This window comes from Chenopodium quinoa, unplaced genomic scaffold (assembly GCF_001683475.1).
Source record: "Chenopodium quinoa cultivar QQ74 unplaced genomic scaffold, ASM168347v1, whole genome shotgun sequence".
In the NCBI taxonomy this organism is placed as follows: domain Eukaryota; kingdom Viridiplantae; phylum Streptophyta; class Magnoliopsida; order Caryophyllales; family Amaranthaceae; genus Chenopodium; species Chenopodium quinoa.
Genome location: NW_018743975.1, coordinates 462539 through 479264, shown reverse-complemented (window position 1 = coordinate 479264; position 16726 = coordinate 462539). Strand labels below are relative to the sequence as shown.

Here is a 16726-nt window from a genome sequence, read left to right as displayed (position 1 = left end):
TGGAAGGTCATTGGTCAACTTTGTTTCATGGGGAATAAAGTACAGTTTATTAAGATGCATTATTTTGACACTTTTAATTCGAGGACAGAATTTTATCTTTTAATCCTGCTAAATCTGTCAAGATAAATATTATATAGACATCTTAAGGTGCAGCATCTAATGAAATCTATTCTATGATCAACCCTGAATCATGTGATGAATGAACGGGCTCCATAAGATCCAGTCGAATGGGTGATTTTGCTGTTATTTTCTTATTGAAAGATATCCAGTGTTTTTCTGCAATGTCTGTTTTCCTCATTTGGCAACTTGATAGCACTCTCTACTAGACAGATTTTGATTTTACTTTGGCTGATGAGATTATAGTTGGAGGCTGGAGCTTCACAACCTGGAAAACTCTGCAAGTCTGCATACTAAATTACTAAGACAGAAATATATACTGCTTTGCATTAATTAAAACGAACTTTTACATTCCTCAAGATGTTGTATGGCACTTCTCTTCACTAATCATAATATTTTAATTGAATCATCATTCGTTGGTGTGGCTATTGCCATTTTTTTGTCTGATTTATCCAGTGCTGCTTTGCAGAACAGAAGAAACAGAAAGTCTCTGAAATCAAAAGTGGGTTGGAAGAAGCAGAAGCACTGGTATTGTATAAGATCTTTTCTGTTGCAATTCTTCTTGATCAACATTAATCTTAAGTCAACCCTTTGCAAGTTGTGGTTACAAATATGTTTCTTCTTTGAACATGTCCAGATCCGGAAAATGGACCTGGAGGCAAGAGCATTGCAGCCGAATGTGAAAGCTATGGTACTTACCAAGCTTAGAGAGTATAAAAATGACCTAAGCAACCTGAAATCTGAGATCAAAAAGACTTTCTTCTACAGACAGTCAAGCCGCCCGAGATGCGTTACTGGAATCGGGCATGGCTGATGCACTGATGGTTAGTGTTGTATATTTTGTTTATTATGACCTATCTCATTATCTGTATGGCGAACAACTCTAGTCAATTAGTTGACTTATTATACTTCCTCCGTTTCTTTTTAGTTGCAACACTTTCCTATTTTGGAAAATTGTTAATTACTTGCAACACTTTCCATTTTTTGACATTTCTTTCTCTCTCTCCTCTCCTACCCACATGGGTCCCTCTTATTTTTCTCTCTATCTCTCTCCTCTTCCAAAATTTCCTAGGAGATTGTGAAAATAAAAGTGTTGCAACTAAAAAAAGCGGAGGAAGTATATTCTTCATCCAAAAATTGAAGAGAAACTTGTGAATTGTTTGTAAAATATAAAGTACGTAGTATATTTTTAAACATGACTACTTATATGAATCTTGCTGATCATTTCATATTTTTTGTGTTTGTTTATACGCGGTTCAGGCTTCTGCTGATCAAAGAGGGCGGCTATTGATGTCAACAGAGAGATTGAATCAGTCCACTGACAGAGTCAGGCAGAGCAGAATGACCATGCAGGAAACTGAAGCTATTGGGGTTTCTATACTAGAAGATTTGCATTCGCAACGCCAGTCACTTTTGCATGCTCATAATACAGTAAGCAGTGCTTCCTTTTGTGTGACATGTATCTTTTTTTTTTCCCTTGGAAACCCTTAAACATTGAATTTAATCTTCAGTATTTGCATACATTTTGAGCTTTTTGTCAAGCCCGTTTTCTAATCAAATTTATGCTAATTATTGTACCCAGCTTCATGGGGTTGACGAGAATGTTGGCAGAAGCAAGAAAATTCTGACTGCAATGTCAAGGAGAATGAACCGGAACAAATGGATTATTGGTACTATCATCGCAGTACTGGTCCTTGTAGTTGTGTTGATCATTTACTTCAAGTTGATCCATTAGTTTGTCAACTATGTATTTAAAGCCCTATAGTATTTGGCAAACTCGCCTTGTTGGCAGTCTGATATCCATGATCTTCAGTGTGATTAATCATTTTATCATTTTGTCGTTGCTAAGTTTCTTTGTTCGTCAATTCATATTATGTTATGCCACTTCACATTCTTTGGCCAAGTTTAATATAGCCTGGTGTGTCAATGTTTGCCCTTAAGTCCCATCTTTGTCAATCAGCAGCTATTGTGTAAAGGTTAGCACTTGACATATTTGTTTTGGAGTTAACAACTACTTCAAATACTTGTACTTTGTTTTTACAGTAATTTTTTTTTTTCCCCTAAACATACTAATTTGGGTAATTGCCTCTGATACTTGTTAGAATCAAAGAGTAACTGTCTCTGCCTTTTTGGAACTTTTCTGAATTTTTGTTTTGGTTGCTAATCTTGCTATTGCTGGCTTTGCATTTGCCTCAGGCTTATTTCTTGGCACACTAGATCTATATTTATATCTATTTTTATGCAATTTGTGCTTCACATTTCGAAAACATGTAATAGTACTCGTAGTATTGAAAAAATAAATTTTAAAAAGGTGTATGTAAAGTAAGGATGCTGTAAGTAAATTATGTTGATACCAATCATCTCTAGCTAAACTTGGCCTATAAATAAAAAACAATATTCACTTCACCTTTTTTTTTAACAATTTAGATTATGGTAAGAAATGTTCATGTAAAAACAAGCTCAAGATTCGTATAAAAACCAATTAAGCAATGAGAAGTTCAGAAAGCAAACTTAACAAGGATGAAACTACACTTACAAGGAATTACTACAACTCTATCAAACTACAAACGTTGATGTATGGCATCGAATCATATACTCCGTATCTAGTTTATTCATTGAATTTAACAACTATCAGTATTCACAGTATGGGAGGGTGCCTTAAGAATTGGAGCTAGAAAGTAACAACTTTTCGTAGATTTATCAAGCAAAACTTCATTGTAAATGTTAGCAAACTTGTGCATGTTCATAAAGTTGATATCATGACAATGAAAAATAAGGAAAAGGGATGAGATATGGCCGAGTGATATTAATATTATTAGCTTTGCATATATGTATGCCAATGGTTTCCTTACAAGTTACTATTAACTTACCTCCCTCTGCCAAAGAATATTTTTTGTTCTTTGTTTCTCATTTGGTACAATGAATTAAGTTTGCAACAAGTATACCAAGTATGACACTAAACCTTTCTTCCAACAAAATGATAAGAATAAGTTATTTTAACAAATACTTCATACTTGGGTCTAAAACAAATTTCATTGTTCTTTTGTTGTTCTTCCACTAACAAAAGTCTTGGGTGAAACCATATCATACTAGTTCTAAATAATCTACCAATATATCATAGGAAATTATTAAAATTCGTTAGACGGTCAAATCCTAACATATAATCCAATTTGCAACACCTTTTATGAATTTTTTTTTCTTTTTTTACGCCTTATTCTTGACGAATTAAGCAATGTTAATACATATTAAGTAAGATTACATATGTTCTTCTATACTATTTGGATGTTGAGGGCTTTATAGCCTTTTTCAAACTACTTTGTATCAAATTGAAAATTGAATATATTAAATATAATATGTTCCAATTATGAATATGAATTACTATAATCAACTATAAGAAAGTGTAAAATAATCCTTGTGATTGACAAAAAATAAAAATGTAAATTTTTATTAAAACTTTGCCTATGTAAACCCTCCTATAGTAGATGTGATCTTTATTAGTAAATTAGTTATTCTCTATTTATAAGCGACTCTTCCAAAATTTGATGTTCACCTATAATATTATGTATTTAAAATGTTCTTACTCTACTATAAACAAACTGAATTTTTGTAAAAAAAATTAATTGCATGCATATTACAAAGACACTAGTTCTCTCACCACTCATTTTTACAATTGAAATATTATTGCATCTATCGAGAGTCAAATCGGACAACAGATTAGATAATTAATGTAGGCCATTTAGTATTTGGCAGTATGAATATAAATGTTTGTATTTACCATTCTTTCTTCTAATACATTACGAAATATATTACAAAATTCCTTTCTTGAGAAGAATTTACTCATAATATACTCTGAGTATTTTTTTCTTACCTATTCAAAAATTTAAATATATGGTGCAAACCTTGAATGTTTTAAGTGTACTAGCGTAGCCCAAAATTGTCTATGCTCCAAAACATTATCAAATATCTCTAGAATAACACAAAAGACTAAAAGAGGCCCATTCAAAATAAATAAATAAATAAATAAACAGTACTCCTAAATAAATACTTCCTATGTTTTTTTACTTGACTTGTTTCATTTATCACTATAATAGGTGAAAATCTATAACTATAAATCCCTCTAATAAGTAAAAATTATAAAAGTTATATATTATGATATTACTTATTAAAAGCGGGTCAAATAAAAAAGAACGGAGGAAGTAAAAGACAATAAATATCATAGATACCAAAACCTCTGTCCAAAAAATAAAAAAAGTGGGCATTGCTAAACGCAACCTCACTTTTCTTAACGCAGCCCTTGTTTCCATCATTTGTAAAGGTTTAAAGAAAAAAAAAAAAACCTCCCACTCTTACTTTTTTTTTTCCTCCCACTTTTCAAAAATACAACCAATATTCTAAACACTTCCAAATTGAAACGGATGATTTTTTTTACCAAACTCAACTTGAATATGAGTAAATCTACATGTACTCTTGTCCGTCCATGTAATTATTAAAGCAAGGACCTCCTCTTGCCTCTTCAAAGGTTCATGTAATCCATGCTCAGTACTCATCAAAACAACTAAAGAAATGAAACGCGAAACAAATTTGCGGGATTGTCATGTAAACTAAATAGCAGGCATCAATCCAAATATCCAATAAATGAAACAACATGAAAGACTTCAATCCAATAAAGAGAACAAAAAAGACTTGCGTGGACCTGGTCCACAATAATATTATTGTGGACCCGAGGTCCATACACACGCAACTGACATTATATTGAACATAGTGACCATTATTTTTAACATAGTAACCTTATTTTTAACCTAGTAACCTTTATTAAAACTAATACAACGTTTAATAATATTGTGAACTTGAAATATGACGCTATTACCCTAATTTTTAACATAGTGGCCTTTATTATTCATATTGATCAGTATATTAAAATATTTCATTACAAAAATAACCACTTAGGCATATATATTACCAAAATAAATTTTTATTTCAATATAGTGACCTTTTTTTTAATTATAGTGACCCTTTTTTTTTTATTAATAAAACAACCCTACTTTCTCTAATGTTAGTGGTCCACAATAAATTAGTGTGAACCAGATCCATTTAAGAATTTGTATAAAGCGAAACAATAGATCATATTTCAGTCAAGTTACATGAAGTAAAACAATCTAATTTCGCCCAGCTATATGAAAATTACCCATATGCTTCAGCCCAGCTATATGAAATACCTCAATTTATAAATTCTAATTTTCAAATCTGTTTCTAAATTTGCCTTTTCTTTGTTAAATTCCTCGATAAAATTGCAATGTACTACTATATTCGAATTATCATTGTGAATTCCTATCAACTTCAATGTAGAGATTTTGGGGGAAAATATAGCAAGATGAAGAGAAGTGTATAACTCAAAAATTTAAAGATGGTCAAGAAATTCTAACTGGTTTAGAATTATTTTTTTAAAAAAAGAGCAAAGTGAGATTGAATTTCTGAAATAAAAAGAGTAAGAAGAAGAGTTGAGTTAATGGATTCACTAGAAAACGAACGTCTGGATATCTAACTGACATAGTATTTGGGAAAAAAAAGTTAAAGGGGTATTATGGGTATTTAGGAGGGTTGTGTTGAAGTAAAATAGGGTTGCATTTAGCAACCATGAAAAAAGTAGAAGAATCCCAGCGAAAATTATAAAAATGCAACACTCATCTTCCTATTTTCTCTCTCCTCTGTTCTACAGAATTTCCAGAAACTTCCCTAAAACCCCAATTAACTTAACCTCGCATGAATTTCTTCTTCTGCAAAATTCCCCAAATTTGCATACTGTTTCATTGGATTGATTCCTTCTCCTCAATTCACAACTTCGTTTTCTGATTTCCCGTCGTTTTCTAGGTAAATTTTCGACATTTCTTGTTTTCCCGCCCAGAAGAATTTTGTCTTAGGGTTTGTTCATTGCTTTATCTCAAGTGTTCTTCGCAAAAATTAAAGAAATTTCTCCTCTTTTGCTTTAATCTCGCAATTTCTGTTCTTGTTTTCGATTTTTTGATTTTATTAGGCTTTTAAACTGCGCAATGGTTTTCGTTTTAAATGTCTGAATATATTCTGAGTTTTCGCTTTGTTTTTGCGAAGAACTGCTATGATTTAGCGTAGATGCATGCTGTTTGTGTTAATCGCTGTTACTTGAGGAAATTAGGTTTAAATAAAGTTGGAATTTCTGGGTTTAAGTTTTTGTGGTAAAATGACGAGGGAAGGAAGAAGAATGGTAGATAGACAAGATGATGATGGTAGAAGAGAAATGGATTATCATGGAGAGAGAACTGGGGAAAGAGAACGCGGTAGTAGTCGACATTGGTCTGCTGAAGATAGAGGGTTTGGTTTGGTTAGAATGAGCCGAAATGGTGATGAACAATTGCGGACATTTTCGCGGTTTAATGATCAGGATGTTCCAATTAGGGATGGTGCTGCTGAAGAGAGAGGGGTTGGCTTGGTTAGAATGAGCCGAAATGGTGATGAACAATTGCAGACATTTTCGCGGTTTAATGATCATGATATTCCAATTAGGGATGGTGCTGCTGAAGAGAGAGGAGTTGGCTTGGTTAGAATGAGCCGAAATGGTGATGAACAATTGCAGACATTTTCGCGGTTTAATGATCAGGATGTTCCAATTAGGGATGGTGTTGTTGAAGAGAGAGGGGTTGGCTTGGTTAGAATGAGCCGAAATGGTGATAGACAATTGCGGACATTTTCGCGGTTTAATGATCAGGATATTCCAATTAGGGATGGTGATACGGCTTCGAAGTTTCAGTGGAAGAATTTGATGAGAGAATCAGGGAATTCTATGGTTGATGGCATGGAAAGGGGTTATCTAGATAGTGGGCATGCCAATAATGGTAGGGAAATGATAATTGTGGAAGGCGAGGTGATTAGGAATTTACCAACTAATGAATATAATGCTCGTAATGCTGAATACCGTGGACGTACTAGGAATGTGGCACGTGTTTTGGTTGAGGATCTGGAATATCATGGAAGTATTAGGAATGTTGTGACTGAACTTCCGAATGAAGGTGCTGAGTATCATAGACAGAATAGGAATGTGACTGGTTTTCGGATTGAAGATGCTGATTATAATGGACACACTAGGAATTTGACTGGTCTTCAGATTGAAAATGCTGATTATAATGGAAACAACAGGAATATGATAAGCTCTAGGAAAGAGACTGGGCTTTCAGTTGAAGATGCTGAATATCATAGATGCACAAGGAGTGTGATGACTAGTCATCCAGCTGAAGATGGTGGGAGGTTTTTGGCAAGGAACTATTCTCAGCGTATGGATAGGGAATTTTCGTTAGTGAAATCTTACGGGGAGGGAAATTATAATAGGTTTCAGGGTGAGGATAGCTCTTGTAGTTTGACTCCACGTTCACAGTCTAGTGGTCAACATACCCCATCGCAAGGAATTATCTTTTCAAATTTGGAAGTTCCACGCCAAGTAGTTTTCCATCATCCTGCTGATGGGCTTGGAACTAGTGGGAATAATCCATCTTCAAGTTGCTATGATTCCCACGGAATATTATACTCTAAAGCTGGTACAAATGCTTTATCTATTTCAAATAATGATGGTGTTTATCTAAGAGCAGGGCATAATTCAAACACGGGCAGGCATGCTGAGTGCATGCATTCAGAGAGTCAAAGTTCTGGAAAGAGTTATAGAAGAGCTTTATCAGAAGATGCCTATGACAAATATGAGAATGTCCAAGATTACAATAATTATGGAGAAACATTTGGAAATGACACTTTAAATCCTGCCTTGCCCAGACATAAAGATGATAGACGACATAGTTCTGATCACACACTGCAAGAGGCACCTATCACGGATGTCAATGGCTTTAGAATGACTGCCCATGAGATAGAATATGGTGGGGTTGAATTGAAACCAACGAATAGCTATCGTGAACATCAAACACGGGCTAATTATGAAACAACACCTCATGAAGAGGAGTATCCATATGAAATTGATGCGTATGGTGTATCATATGAAGACCAAACAAGGAACTATTCAACGCTAGAGGAAGGAACTCTAATTGTTGATGAAGATCCAGAGCAGATATTGAGGTCAAGAGAGATTGATTTGCATGACCAGTCCAAGAAAATTTCTAAAAGAAAGCGTGGGTTAGTTGGAAAGATGAGTGGGCCTAAGCACAGAACTTCTACCTTGGGTGGTAGAGGTGCTTTGAGCTATGATAATAGGCTTCTAACTGCTGAGCTTGATAATGAGTTAGGTCACTCAAATAGGAGTTCAGGTCATTATTTTCATTCAAATGAAACTGCAAGAAAGCCTAAAAGTGAATCTAAACAGCCATTTGGTGGTTTGTCTAAGAAATTGCAAAGCCGTTTAAGCAAACCTGGTGAAACTGACAGCAATGATATAAAAAACCGGCTTAAGTACCCTCATTTTATACCTCGTTGTTATGGACCTAAAGCCTCAAAATTTTTGAAGGGAAATGTTAAAAGCACTGTCAAGCCTTCTCTGAATGTTAACCACATTGATTCACAACCTCATGGCAAAGAAAAATGCAACAGCACTAGAAAGAGGCTCAAGCGACCATCTTTTATGGATGTTTCTCCATCTGATTCTCAAGTTTCACATTCTAGACTTGACTTGGAGTCTCAGCAGAAGCTAGCTGCTAAAAACTCTGGGAGTACAAAAGAGGCAGGTCCTCCACAAGAAGCTGATCCAGACCATTCAATACTCAAGGTGAAACCCATGGAGAAAGATCCTCCAGAAGACTCTGAAGAACTTAAGCGTCAGGTGGACCATTGGTGTTTAAAATGCATGCTTTATTTGAATACAAACCTAGGTCGACAGAAAAAGTTCAAGGAGCAAGGAAAAGCTGGCACATTGAAGTGCGTCATATGTTCCAGGTCTGTCTTGACATTGATTTGATTCTCTTTAAATAGGAGCCCTATTGCTAATCAGTCTTAATATTCCTCAACCTTGCAACTAAGTGAATTGTGTGATTAATACAGTTGTTTTTGGCGATTAAATATTCAGTATGATTTAATGCATTGTAAATAAACATCTTAGGTCCTAAGACGCCTGGTATTTTGAAGCTTTATCATTATAAAAATAAGGGTAGCTTTTGATGATTGATACTGAGAGCTAGATGCCATTACAGGCAAAAAAACCTATGTTAAGCAGTAAACTGAACCCTGAGACCGAGGATCTTTCTTTCCTCCTTATTTATCTATTTATATCTTAGGAGGGCTGGACAACGTGCAAACATTGCTTATCTTAACATATATCTTATATTCTTATGTCCATTAAGTTTTCTAAAATATGAAACCTGCTTAGAATCCTTATTTTGAATCATTCTTTTGCAATTGCTGTTTGACAGTCCCCTTTTGAGCATTATTTGTGTTATTCTTAAATTAGTTTCCTTCTCTTGTCTTTGTGTGGGCTTGTTACTTCTATTATCTCCCTTGTTTCTTTGTCCATAGTGGGGTAAATTTGTCTTTTTGTTTTATTTTATTTATGCTGCCAATTTTGGGTTTAGTAGTTGTTGCAAGCCTTGTAGTATTATCAAGAATAAGTTTTTAAGGTGCTGGTGCTAAATATGTTTATTTGAACAAAAGCTGGACTCAGATTACCTGGATGCTACTAACTGTTCAAGTTAACTTACTGGTGTTATGTGCCGTTTTTCAACAGCTCTAAAGAGTTTATTCAAACAAAAGATGTTGCAGCGCATGCATTTACATCTGTTAAGGTTGGGTTTAGAGCAGCACACCTAGGGTTTCATAGAGCTCTATGTATCTTGATGGGATGGGATCCAACAGTTGCTTCTAATGGCCGGTGGGTTTGTCAGTCTTTACCTGATGCAGAAGCTTGGGCTTTAAAGGAGAGGTAAGCATTTAATCTCTCAACACCCCACCCCCCTCCCTTTTTATTTCTTTTTTCCTCCTAGCTTCCATCCTCTTTTTTGTTATCTTTCCTTCCAATATTAGCTCCAATTAAACTGGCCATTATTTTGCTTGGGTGAGGCTCTTCATGTGGTACGAATCCAAGTTTTATTGCTGAATCTATGATTTAATTTGTACACCATCTCAAGCACAATGCTCGACTGGTTACCCTTTTGTTAGTTGCCTGACGACAATATGACCTGATGAAGTTGGTTTGTTCTATTATGCATATTTATTCTTAATTATAATTTTTATACATCTTCGTGCAATATTTTGTAATCTACTCCATGGTGAACTATGTTTGCTTGATCCTTCTCTTGTGTCTTTGGTGGTATGTTTCCGGCATGTGCTTCAGATATGGGTTTGAGTGAAGAAAAGACCACAATATGCTATGGAAAACCTGGAAATCCAAATATTATATTGGCAAAGTTCAATGGAACTCTTTCTGGCTTGCAAGAAGCAGAAAGACTTCATAATGTTTTTTCTCAGAAAAAACATGGAAGGGCTGAGCTTCAAGAGATAGATGCTGGAATTGGGAGCAATGAGGGAGATTCTCAAAAGCCAGAAGACAAGGCAGAAGATTCACTATATGGATATCTCGTGATTGTGGAGGACTTCGACAAACTGAATTATGATATGAGGCGACATTGTGTTGCAAAGAGTAAGAAGGATATTCTTGCTTGCATGGATACTGCTAGTTAATAGTTGAAGAGAAGCTGCAGCATGCCACAGCTGGATGACTGTTTTGGTTCAATCTTTTTTTTTTTTTCTTTTTGTCAGCTCAATTGTAAATTTTCATGAAGCTACTGCCTCTTTGCAAGTCCTCTTCCTCATACCCTCGGCCTCGTCCCAAGATGAACTTTTTTTGAACCATTTAGTTTCCGGTGCAAGTCCTAGTTAGTTGACAATCAGAATTAGAGTGCCAAAATCAATTTTTGGAGTGTCGAAAATGTGGATAAGTGGCTTTTCTTTTGTTGATTGGCACATATATATGTAGACACTAGACACTTTTTTACTCTGTTTCAACTCTTTCAAGCATCAATGAACAAATACTTCGTATATTTTATCATGGTCATATCCTGGTTGCAATTTAAGGGCAAAACAGAATAATCAATCAGCAAAACCAGAACATATCAGCAATACGGAGTAATTAAACAATGTATTCCCAAATTATGAACAACGCACTACACCAATTTACGCTATATTTGCATTACTTGTATAATCATGAAAACAAGGTTAAATGGATTCAATGGATATCAGTAGTGAATTAGTGATCAAGAAAAGAAAACAATTCACACAGTTCCTAATACCCTTTGCTTTTAACTTAGACTCAATTGTGGCTCAATTATTTAGGACGGCAGAGGAAATATAAAGTCAGCTCTAGATTCATCCTTGATCAAGATCTCTTGAAAAAAAATGTTGAGCTTCCTAACATAATAACCTCTTACAATTGATTATACCATTATATCCTCTTTATAATCAAGTAATGGGGAGAGTATGAACATAGACCTATTAGTCTTTCGAGTAAATAATTGTGTCATATATGAGTATATGACTACTCAACTACGACTTATTTTTTTGGTGTATGGACTATGGAGAGCCACAAGGGCGGGTGATGAGAATCGATTTCAAAATCGATTGGAACCAGGACGGAAGCTCTAACCACTTGAACTATCTCTCACTCTCTTAACCTATGAGTAACCTCTCACTCAACTACGACTTATGAGTAACAATAATGTGAGTTATACGAATGAGGGAGTAACATTTAGGTAATAATGGACATAGAAAAATCCAACTTTCCATTGATTCGGAAGTTGTTGTGCGCATATTAGGGAAGAATTTCAACCTAACTTTGTATATACACATCATAAGTAAATGCAAAGCTCTTATTTTTGAAAGAGAATGAGAGGTTGATGTCTAGTGACTATTATAGAGAAATTAATCGTGTAGTGCAATTTTATATACTTGTCTCAATAATTTTTTCGTATTTTTTTACATAACATAGTTATGTACTTATATGTTGATGAACGTAAAAAACTTGTTAGATGAATACGATGCTAAGAGTATGAAAGTGACATTAATCTGGGTAGGGTCTGCACCCCCATAAACAATCTCGTTAACTCAACGGTTAAACGACGTCGTGGCATTATTCAGGTAATTTTGATTTGGTGGGGTTGAATTGAAAATTTGATTTTAATAAATGAATAACATTAAGATTCAGGTAATTTTAATGTTATTCATTTATTAAAATCAAATTTTCCCATGAATTTATTGTCTGTTTAATAAAAATATAGTGGAAGATTTGTATTTTTTGTATATAAAGATTACAACTTTTCCCCTTTTTCGCGTGATTATATGAATTTGATGCTTGCTTAATTGCTTTGTGGTTTGGTGGGATACGTCATCTTATTTGATGAACTTGCAGATTATTTTGCATCTGGGTTAGTATTTAATCTCTTATTTTCCATAATAATATATGGGCCAGTAGTTATGATTTCTGTGTATTTTACAAAGTCTCTTGTTTTGGTATACATAAGTCGTGTAGACGAAATTTGATCCAAGTCTTGTATACGACCCCGAGACTAGTTATCTAGTCTTCATCCACTAATGTCAGTATTGTTTTTTACTTGGGTTTACTTTCTTTAACTTGGGTGATGAAGAATATTTCCTTGTTTAATCTATTTAGTTTAGGTAGTTTTTGTTTTGAGTTGTTTCCTAGTTGAGCTCATGATGTGGATTTTTTTGGTAGGTACCCAAATTATTATAAGTATTATTAGAAGTACAAATTGAGTGAAAAAAGATCAGGAATGGCTATTGCAGAAGGAATTCTGCATTATCTTTCTGGGCCTGCTCTTTGGCATCCAATCCTTCAATCTGATTCTGTTCTTAAATCCAACTTGAGCTACTCAGGTTTTTTGACATGTACTAAAAAGTTAGAGGGTTCAAGGGGGAAGAGAAATCTCCTGAAATTCGGTAGTTGTTACCGGAGGGAAAACTATGTTCTTCCTTGGAGAAGTAGTAGAGTTAAGAGGCTTGATTGTTTGAGTTCAGATAGTTTAAATGGACCCTCGTATTCTAGTGGGGGTGAAGAGTACAAACCAAATTCGAATGATGTTAATGTTAATCTACATGTTAATGAAGTCATATCCAGTGAAAAGTTAGCTGCTGCTGCAGCAAAAAGTGAGAAAGCGTTGAGGATTAATGCGGATTCATTAGAGGATGAGGCGTGGGAGCTACTTAGAGAATCCATTGTTTGCTATTGTGGTAGTCCTGTGGGAAAGTGAGAAAGTGAGAAAGCGTTGAGGGTTAATGCGGATTCAGTAAACGATTGCAGCTAATGATCCAACCTCCACTAGTATTCTGAACTATGACCAGGTCTTCATCCGCGACTTTGTGCCTTCTGCAATAGCATTTCTTTTGAAGGGCGAGTATGATATTGTTCGGAACTTCATCCTTCACACCCTTCAATTGCAGGTATGTATGATACGTTTGCAATTCAGCCATTATAGTGTACTTTGTTTACAAGCTCTTAAGTTGTTCATCTTAATAGTTTTGTCTCATCTTTCATGTGGAGTTTCTTACAATCTCTTGAAAAACTATCATGAGAAGTATTCGGGAGATTATACAGGCATTGCCTTGCTCCTCTTTATTTTTGAATATATATGAACTATGTTACTCAAACAGCTTCAAGTGTCAGACACAGCATTTTTTTTATAAGTGTTTCATACTCTTGGCTAAGTTTACATGTGTACTTGAAATAACATAATATATGTAAGTGGTTTTGCATAAATAACACATTTCATTGTAACTGTGCGTGCTAACTTCATGAAGAAGGTGGCTTATGATTGCTTTTAAAAAAAACAGAAATAAGAGGAGTGGGGCAAGAGAGATTAAGAGGATGATAGTATGGCTAGATTCTATGCCCTGATATTGCAATCCATGTCATAATTCGTTGATTTGGTATATGTGACCATGAAGATAGGAGAGCTTCAAGTCTTCAACCTCATATTCACATTTCTATGGAATATTTATCTGTGACAAAAATGCTTAGTCACTTCTGATACTCCTTTTGGCTTATTGACGAGAGATCATAATGGCTTGTGTCATCCAGAGCTGGGAGAAAACCATGGATTGCCATAGTCCAGGGCAAGGGCTGATGCCTGCCAGCTTTAAAGTACGAACTATTGCCCTAGATAGCGATGATTCTGCCACTGAAGAAGTACTAGATCCTGATTTTGGTGAGGCAGCAATTGGCCGTGTTGCTCCAGTTGACTCTGGTTGGTGTACAAGTTCTCGAGATCTAATAGTTGTTTTGAAGTAAGGGCTGGTTTTGAGCTGGTTCTTACTTCTATTTTTCTTGCTATGACTTCTATTCAGGACTCTGGTGGATTATAATGTTGCGAGCATATGGAAAATGCACTGGAGATCTTTCAGTACAAGAAAGGATTGATGTTCAGACTGGAATGAAAATGATTTTGAAGCTATGTCTTGCTGATGGTTTTGACATGTTTCCAACTCTGCTGGTGACTGATGGCTCTTGCATGATAGATCGTCGTATGGGAATTCACGGCCACCCCCTTGAAATTCAGGTGGTTTCATATTTCATTTATTCATTAGGATTAATTGTCAATGTTGATATTCTTGAAAATTCAGGCTGATAAGTAGTATTTTGATGTACTTGCTTAAAATTTTCATCCCCGGCAATATATCCTCTCATAGCTTATATTCTTTCAACATCTACCTACTTTTGTAGGCATTGTTTTATTCGGCATTGCTCTGTGCACGTGAGATGCTTACTACTGAAGATGGATCAGATGAAATTATAAGAGCACTTAACAGTCGGTTGTTTGCACTATCATTTCATATCAGGGAGTACTACTGGATTGATATGAGGAAACTCAATGAAATTTATCGTTACAAGACTGAAGAATATTCGTTTGATGCAGTAAACAAGTTCAATATCTACCCTGATCAAATCCCACCATGGTTAGTGGAGTGGATGCCTGAAAAAGGTGGGTATCTGATAGGAAACCTGCAACCTGCTCACATGGATTTCAGATTCTTCTCACTCGGAAACTTCTGGTCAATAGTAAGCAATCTGGCAACACCAACTCAATCACATGCCATATTAGATTTTGTTGAAGCAAAGTTGGCTGATCTCGTGGCGGATATGCCCTTCAAAATTTGTTATCCTGCCCTTGAAGACCAAGAGTGGCGAATTGTCACAGGAGGTGATCCAAAGAACACGTAATGTGCTTACTTGCTGACATTTTTTTACCAGTCCCACAATTTGGCTTCTTGATCTTAGTTTCATGTTGTTTCTTGTGCAGTCCTTGGTCATATCACAATGCAGGTTCATGGCCTACTTTGCTCTGGCAGGTCAGTTAATATCATCCCAGCACCCAACAGTACGAAAAAGAAATTTCCAGAGGAAAAACTCGCCTGAAGTAGAATGTAACTTTGGAGTTAGGACACTAGACACCCTATATAATTATGGTAATATTAACATTGAGACGAAATAGAGGGGGCAAATATTTTGTTGACTGATAAATAGAATTAGAGTAAGAAGATAAGGGATAAGCATATCCATTTCAAGACTTATTTTCCTTGCATGCAGTTTCAGACTTTTAGGTAGTGCTTTAAAAAGTTGTAATGATTCCATAAGAGAGTAGTGCTATACGAGTAATTAATTTGGAGCAACAGCTGACAGAAGTTCTACAATGTTGTTTCAGCTAACTGTGGCTTGCATCAAGATGAACAGACCAGAGATCGCTGAGAAAGCTGTGAAAATTGCTGAGCAACGTTTATCAAAAGACAGATGGCCTGAATATTATGACACAAAGGGAGCTAGGTTCATTGGAAAACAGGCACGCATGTTTCAGACATGGTCTATCGCAGGTTATCTGGTGGCCAAACTCCTCCTTGCCCAACCTCAGAAGGCGAAGATCTTGATAAATGAAGAAGACTTGGATCTTGTTAATGCTTTCTCTTCTATTAGTGCTAACTCACAGAATAGAAAACGATCTAGAAAGGGACACAAACGGAGTTACATTGTCTGAGTTGCTAGGCACCTTTTGCTGGATGAAGTAGCCACCTACACAGTTGGTTCAAGTGCAAGAATCAAAGCAAGTGTTGTTTCATTGAAAATAATAAATCAGTTGTGCAACATCATTTTCTTATATATTGGTATGATATGACTTAAGTTTTGAAATACACATTTAGATGGGGAGCTAATGACTATTTCATGATTCATGCCTCTGTTGTAAATATGTTGTGGCATAACTTAAAAATACTTGTAATAAAAGTACGGATATGTTTCCAAACTTTGCCCCAAATAAATGATTTGGCTTGACAATACAGCCGGCATATATAGTCTTTAAGCAGTGTATTGAGCCAATCACTCCAGCATAACCAAGCAGATAGACAACAGATTCCAAGAAACAAGGCTATCTAAAAGCAGGACTCCAAATTAGTGAAGAGATCTCCACTGGCACAGCAATAAACATTATTAGTTGTAGCCTGTATTCTGTAAGATGTATTGATGTACATTTAGGGACCATAATGTAGAACATCGTATGGCTTTTGGATTCCCTGCGTAACATTTTGGTGAAATAATCTATAGACATCTCAAAACATAACTCTAAAGACATTTTAACTAATTAGTGTATTGTTATAC

General features: G+C 35.3%; 2 protein-coding genes and 1 pseudogene across 2 annotated transcripts; all 3 read left to right on the top strand.

Moving 5' to 3' along the window:
- Positions 1-243: 243 nt before the first annotated feature.
- On the top strand, positions 244-1887 carry LOC110689645 (annotated as a pseudogene).
- A 3927-nt stretch (positions 1888-5814) lies between these two features.
- Positions 5815-11111, top strand: LOC110689644. The gene is made up of 3 exons (XM_021866415.1): positions 5815-9015; positions 9800-9994; positions 10406-11111. The coding sequence occupies exons 1-3, from the start codon at positions 6332-6334 to the stop codon at positions 10419-10421; spliced, it is 2895 nt and encodes a 964-aa protein (XP_021722107.1). The 5' UTR covers positions 5815-6331; the 3' UTR covers positions 10422-11111.
- A 1208-nt stretch (positions 11112-12319) lies between these two features.
- On the top strand, positions 12320-16631 carry LOC110689643 (neutral/alkaline invertase 3, chloroplastic-like). The gene is made up of 7 exons (XM_021866414.1): positions 12320-13327; positions 13374-13524; positions 14162-14327; positions 14428-14639; positions 14804-15297; positions 15381-15429; positions 15783-16631. The coding sequence occupies exons 1-7, from the start codon at positions 12858-12860 to the stop codon at positions 16107-16109; spliced, it is 1869 nt and encodes a 622-aa protein (XP_021722106.1). The 5' UTR covers positions 12320-12857; the 3' UTR covers positions 16110-16631.
- Positions 16632-16726: the final 95 nt, after the last annotated feature.